This window comes from Gavialis gangeticus, unplaced genomic scaffold (genome assembly GCF_001723915.1).
Source record: "Gavialis gangeticus isolate Ggan-Ray unplaced genomic scaffold, GavGan_comp1, whole genome shotgun sequence".
NCBI lineage: Eukaryota > Metazoa > Chordata > Crocodylia > Gavialidae > Gavialis > Gavialis gangeticus.
This window is the reverse complement of record NW_017728998.1, coordinates 3,005,825-3,012,984: the sequence shown is the minus strand read 5'-3', so window position 1 is coordinate 3,012,984 and position 7,160 is coordinate 3,005,825. Positions and strand designations below refer to the sequence as shown.

Below are 7,160 nucleotides of genomic sequence, written 5' to 3'. Positions count from 1 at the left end.
GCAGTATGTGTGGCAGGGAGGGCAGGGGGCTGCTCCTCTCTTACAAATACAGTGCCGTACAAAATCTTTTTGCAGGACACTACAAGTGGGTCTGGACTGCAGTAATCGTAGGCATGCCTTAGTGAGCTACAGTTCTAGCCACTTTAGGGCCTGAGTCTGCAGCAAACCCTTTCTCCCAGTGGAAGAAACAGAAGTAGCTAAGCCACACCATCATCTTCCTTCCTATGTGGGAAAGGGAAGCAATTCTTTGCACTGATTAGGTGCTATGCAGCATGGAAACAGCAGATGAGCCCTTGGTCTTTCAGGTGACAGGCCGCTAGAGAAGGGTGGTCCACCTCCACTGCTCTATCAATTTTGCCACCTTCAGGAGAGCTCAACATACAGGCTGAAAGGGGAGGACTGCGAAGGAAAAAGGGGATCGGGGCAGAGTCCAGGTGTGCTGCAGCAGTTTTGTCAGAGGCCTGAAGGGCGAGAGGTTACTTGGATGCAAAGCCCCCAGCCTGACTGCGTAACTCAGGGTATGTCGCAGCCTCCTAGCAGCCAGGCTAAAACAGCTGTTGGGCATGGCTACAGCCTCACTAAAAACCAGATGCTGCCTCTGAGCTCAGCCTCCCTGCATTCTGGGATGCATTTTTCCTAAGCATTTCTGTTTTCCATCACAGCCCTTTGTTTCGCTGAGTGAGTGGTTTAACTCGAGTTGGTGGCGAGGCTGCTTTTCACATGCACCTACTGCTCGCTGGTTGACAGGGTAAGACTTGCTTTTCTGTGCCTTCTAATTTTGCTGCCAGGACCGATCTGTGGACATGGCAGGTCTCTGCTGCAGGTTCTCCAGTGCCATATGTCAGCAGTTTGCTGCTTCTGCTCTGCTCAGCCTATTTAATTTCCATAACCATATTTGCCATCCTCAGTCACTGAATTCCTACAATTTTACTCTGGATTGTCTCATCTGTGGTTAGTGAATCTGATCGGGTCCATTGCCAGGAGCACTGACTGCACAGCAACAGAAACAGAAACACAATAGTCTCTGGTAGATCTTATTCACTCTTGTAAGGTAGACAGTTTAGGTGGGTATTCTTCCCCACCACTGCTGGAGTGTCTGCTACAGCTATACGTGCTGCCTTAATGCTATTCCTACTCTTAAAACTTTATTCAAAGGACAAGGCCCTCGCATCTCTGAATGCTAATCTCACATGATTTCCCATTGCTCAAAATCAAAGATAACAGAAGTGACTGGAGAAGAAAAGACTGAGGGGAATTTAATAGCAAACCTTAACTTCCTGAAAGGTGGCTGCAAAGAGGATGGAGCTGGACTGTTCTCAGTGGGGGCAGATGACAGGAAAAGGAGCAATGGGCTCAAGTTGCAGCAAGGGACATTGAGGTTGGATATTAGGAAAAGCTCTTACTAGGAGGGTAGTAAAGCACTGGAACAGGTTACCCAGAGTGGTGGTGGACTCTCCGTCCTTGGCAATTTAGAAGACCCAGGTTCACAAAGCCCTAGCTGGGATGATGTAGGTAGAGCAGAAGGTTGGACCAGATGTGATCTCCTGAGCTCCCTTCCCATCCTCATTTCTCTGATTCAATGACTTGTTGCTCCCTGGTTCACCAAAATAATGAGTGGCAGGACAAATCTTCAGACTTTAACAATAATTTTCCCATTATTTCACTGCTGCTTACAAATTTTAAATTTGAGGCACTGGGGTCCCACAGTGACTTGCCTGGACCATGTTATTAGTAATGCGCACTGTTCATTTTGAAGAGCTTCTTACCTTGTTCAACTTCTAGTTGTGTTTCTTTTTCTTTTTTTAATAGACCTTTTTATGAGGCACTGCTCTGTCCTAGGCCAACTATTTGTTAGCTGTTGCCCTACCTTGTTAAAGCACCTGTTTATTGGCCAATTTAATGGTTCAAATTGCAGAGGTACCAAACTATGGGCTAGGTCAGATGACAAGCCTGTAGCTTTCCCAAGATAAGCTTATATCCCTTTTACCTCGTGTCCTATTCAGCTGTATTTCTCCTCTGGCCCCAGGCACTGGGATGACTTATTTGCTCTAAGAGATGCTCCTGGAGGTGCTCTAGGCCTGCTGCCTGACCTACACGCTTCCTGACAACCTTTCAAATGTCTAACCCCTGCTTAGCTGACACAAGGCAGCAGGTTTCCGTTGTCTTGATTGAGGCGTCTCACTGTAATTCTCAGCAACTTATTCATTGCTTTAATGCTCTCTTCAGTGCTCCTGGTCCCCAAGCTGCAGATAATTTGCCAGGGCTCTCCCTCAGTGCAGCTGCAGCCATTTCCCTCTGGTTAGATGGCAAGGCTCCAGCACAAGTCTTCCTGTGATTATCCCCTGAGTGACTCTTTGTTATGCACCATTTTTGCTGTGTTGCTCCTTCTCTTCGTTTTTAGAGGGTAACATTTCTACCCTGAATAGCAAGGTCAGATTGGCTCTGTTATCCATCAGGTCCTCTCTCCTCTGAGTTCTCTAGGAGATTCCTCCCCTCTTTTCTGGTCCCACAATGAGTATAATTAAGTCCTTGATGGTTCCTAAGATTTTTTTTTTAATCTGCTTGAAATAGGCACTTTTGTGAGTTCTGCTTTTAAAAAAAAAACAAAAAAACACACAGTAGTTGGATTCTGAAATCATCAGCAAATATCAATAAGTGTTTACAGCTTCCATGCATTTCTGTAATAGTCAAGTATGTTGTTTAAAGTCAGATCTTGCTACTTATCTAGTTCCAGAACTGAACAAACTCCGAGTTTTGGATCAATGCCCGATCACTCAAATCAGGTGACTGTACTTAAGGGCATTAATGACCAGGCATTAGCTGGCACTGCTTATTTATGATTGAGATTTTGCACCTCTCGCCTAATTTAGCAGAGTGCTCTTCAGCAAGAGATTTATGCTGCCAGTTCTTTTGTAATGTCAGAGCTTGGCTCACAAATACCTCCTCTGCTGCAGCGGGCTGGGTGTTTTGTTTGCATTTGATGCTGCACCACATTCAGTTTTCTGCTACCTGCTTGTGTTTTTACTATCGTAAGGTATTTCAGTGCAGGTACCTTTTGATGGCATGTTCCGATTCAAATAAAAACTGAAGCTTTTTTTTTTTTTTTAATACGATTGATTACGAAGGTGGTAGCAACTGATTATTTTGGTGGCTCTCTCTAAAATGTTGCTTGAATGCATCTTATTCTTGCAGAGATGAGTCCCGGCATGGTACTTCAGGCGTGTACAAAGCTCAGAGAATCCAAGAATTTTATAGAGGAAAGACTTATTAGATCATTTAGTCCCGTCTCTGACATATGCTGTAACAAAAATATTCCACTGGCTCTAACTTAAACAGGAAGACTAGTAACTGGGTCCAGAGAGGAGACTAAATATTGCTTAGACTTACAGAAATGTTGCTGCTCCATATGGCAAGTGCTAACATATGATCTTATATTAAGAAACCTTTCAAATGACAAAAGATGCAATGGATTCAAACCTTACCACAAAAGACAGAGGTAAATCAGGGCTCATACTGGTACCTGTATAGAGTCAAGCTACCCTTTTAGCAACCAGTGCCTGGGTTTCCCTTCGAGAAACATTAGTGCAAGGGACTCCCAGCAGGCAAGCTGCCAAGGGGGGATAAATTAAACTAAATAAAAACATGCACCAGTAACATCCCCACAAATGAGGATAATTTAATTACCACACAGGATAGGAGACCTACTTTCCATGACGCTTCCAATGTGACCGGAGATGAGAGAATAGCAACATTACGTGCTGCAGTAAGGAATATTCATTTACTAAAAAGAAGCTTTCTATTAGGGTCTGCATATTAAATAACATCGTTGCTTTCTGTAATCATGTCATAATCTTACCATAAAATTCAATCAAGGCAACAGCTTGTGTGTGTCCAGAAAGCAATATAATCATATGAGAAATGACTGCAGATGTAACTCTGGAATTTAGTTCAAGCCTCGAAACATAGTTGTTAAGAGGAATACTTAAGCAATAAGGCAGCAGATGCCTTGAAGATTCTGCATGGTAAAGTCTCCCCAGCTTCAGACCAACACAGCCAGCCTGCAAAACCACACTTAGGTAGTAACGTCCTAGCACTGGATTTTTGGAAGGGGCTATTTCTGCTCCTCCTCTTCCTAAAACAAAACGGCTATTAAACCAGAACAGGATATAATCTCTTCTGGAATCCCTACTCAGCAATGCAATTTTACTGAACTGAATTCAAAATACAACAGCAACTGCAAGGAATAAGATACAAGATGGATTTCGCTTGTTCATTAGTGCTGAAATGCAAGAGAAAGAGCGAGCTAATGTGATGGGCTTCTGAAGAGCTTCATATACTGTGTAATGTACCCCTGGGGTGCTCATCTGTTATGCGAGAGAAGTGAAAATATTTTTCCCTCTCTCTTTCTCTCTGGTGAAAACACTAAGTGGACAGTATGGGCTCAGCTCTGTTGAATGTAATGGAGTGAGTGCATCCACTCAATTATTTAAAATGCTTGAGTAATTGCAGCCCTGTCAGTTCAGAAAGCCTCTCTTTGCTAAAGCCACCACACACAACCATTTCTATGCAGAGGGTCGTGGCAGCACCAGTTTCTGCTTTATTTACTAATACATTCTATAAATCAAAGCCAGTGGGAATGAAAGACAGCATAACCCAAGTCTCCCATGTCCTTCTGTTTAAAAAAAAAAAGCAAAAAAAAAAAAAAAGCATTCTTCCTGATCAGTAGAGAAGAGGTGAGCCCTTACCAGCCTTTGGGGAGGATGTTGTAATTAAAGCAGCAAGGCAAGATTAATTTGTGGGTTGTGCTGGCTGATACCAGTATAATCTCTTGCCAAAAACCCAGGGATTAGGATGGCTGCTAGAGGTGCAGGCTAAACACTTCACGGAGAATGGGGTTAAAGGGCTGACACCACCCAAAGAGCTCTCAGGACAGTGCAGAAAGTTTACCAACCAAGCTTCCATGAGCAGGGCTCTGGCATGCTTGAAAGCTTCTCTGGTCAGGACAGCATTTCTGTGATGGGCAGTGGTGCTAAGACTCATCAGAGCATGCCGACAAAGGAAAGGGGCACTTTTCCCCCTTAGGAGCAGAGGATTGCTGCAACCTAGCTCAGGTGTGCATGTTCAAAGTCACCAGCTTATTACTCTGCAGCTGCAGAGTCAGTCCTGTAATTGAGGAGCAGAAGGGAGGACCATTCTGCCTCCTTCCTGCTCAGTCAGGGGTAGCTGGCTGCAAGACAGGAACCACTACACTGAGTCTCTCTCTACCCCCCTCCTTCCCTGCCTGTTATTTAGAATTATGCTTACCTGTCTTCGCTTTCTAGGATCCAACACTTGATTTTCATATAGAAACACCTACTGAGTCAACTGGTTAACTGCGTAGATATGCAAGTGTCACTATAGCCCGCAACATGATATTTATGTAGATGTACCCTCTCATGCTGCAGCATCACAGATTCCCTATAAGATGCCTTGTGCTTCCACACACCTGTAATGTACTCCTTCATTTTGCTTGAATCACTAAATTGAAGGAACTGGCTGTGGAGAGCAGTACTGAGGGACTGCACTTTCACATCCTCCTTTAGACAGCAGTCATCTCACAAAATACTTATGATAGCAACAAACTGGTATGATGAACAGCAAAACCTGTCATCTAGGATGTACTGTGCCACCCCAGTCAATTAAGGTAATTTATTTTACCCAAAGGAAACAAAAATTGAACAGCAGCATTATTAAAGTAAGGTCCTTAGAACTATAGGAGCAAATGTGTCCACAAGAGAAGTGATAAACATTAAGGAAACCAGCCCTTTGGTTAAAATCGTAATATCCTGTCCTTGTCTCTGAAGAGTCCCCTCAAACATCCTTGTGACGCAGAACTCTAGCCACAGACACTTCCACATTTGCATTAGTTTTTTGCTCACCGTACTGGATACTTCTCCCCAGGGTCCCTCCCCAAATGGAAAAGCAGTGGCAGAAGGGTGTGTTCCTCTTGAGTATGCGTTGTCACTCCTGAGATGTTTTGTCCAGGACAAAAATCGATGCCCTGAGTTGGAAAAAAAAAAAATGGGTCAATGAGATGATGGGATGAACGGATGGGTTTGAGCTCATTTATTTAATAAGTGATGGATGCAAACAGTGGACTCTATCAGAGTTTGCATCTGGAGCATGACTTAACACAGGCCTCACATTTCTGCATTATTAAAAATCAAAATCTCGCTATAAAATATTCATTGAAATGAAATGGCAAACAAAAGACAACAAGGAGGTCATTTAATCACAACTCTGCACATATAAACCATCTCCTCTTTCTTTGATTTCCAAGGTTCAGAGCTATGCTGACTGGCTGGGGCCGCTGTTTTATAGGAGGGAAAATCCAGTAAGATATGAAAGAGCATCATCCCAGGAGGTGACAAGCACCCACAATTCCCCTTGGCTTCGATGGAAGCTGCAAATGCTCAGCATCTGAGTCAGACCCAAAAGACTCATTTCGCAGAAGGCAGCAATAAATTGGGTTATTTAAAAGAGTCAGGTGTGTTTGTCTCTGTGATTTACAGCTTCTCAGAGTGCCGGTATTTGGTTGTTAGCCAGGGAATGCTAGGTGGGCTGGATGCTCTGAAGTAAGTCTGGAAAATCCCCAATATCCACCATTAAAATCTGTTGCTGCAAATCAAGTGTTCCCCAACAGCAGGAGCTGTTGGTGCAGAGGCCATAGTTACCTGGACGCTTCAATTATTAGCAGCAGCGGGTTAAGTCCTTAGTCCCCAGCCCAGGGATCCCCAATGCTGTCTGTTCAGAAATCCAGAGCAGTGCACACGCCCTGCATCTGCGACTCCCTATGCTTTGCCAGGTTTCGTCTCTCCTAAACTCCAGGCAATTATTAGCCAGATGTCAACTCTCTAATAACCTAGAGCTTGGCCTAGAGTCTTACGGGCTATTTTAACCCTGGGAATAGCAAAAAATTTTAAAGTGCTAATTTCACTGAAGCAAAAATAAAGCAGGAGGCCCCATGGACTAGCACAAGCTAGCACCTAGCAGACTTGTTAAACCTCAGAGTTTTACAATTCAAGCTAACACACTGTGCTATTTACAATTCCTCAAAATGCCAGAGACACAGACAGGGACTCAGAGAAAAGGTAAATGGTAATATTTAAATGGGGGGGGGG

The 7,160-nt window shown here is 43.9% G+C and overlaps 1 protein-coding gene across 3 annotated transcripts in view; it reads right to left on the bottom strand.

Moving 5' to 3' along the window:
• The window catches only part of GALNS (galactosamine (N-acetyl)-6-sulfatase), a 51,591-nt gene that overhangs the window by 7,529 nt on the left and 36,902 nt on the right, over window positions 1-7,160 (bottom strand). For all 3 annotated transcript variants that reach the window (XM_019505392.1, XM_019505393.1, XM_019505394.1), the window contains one exon: window positions 5,919-6,040. In XM_019505392.1, coding sequence (XP_019360937.1) covers window positions 5,919-6,040 — 122 coding nt within the window. The remainder of the gene's footprint in view (window positions 1-5,918; window positions 6,041-7,160) is intronic.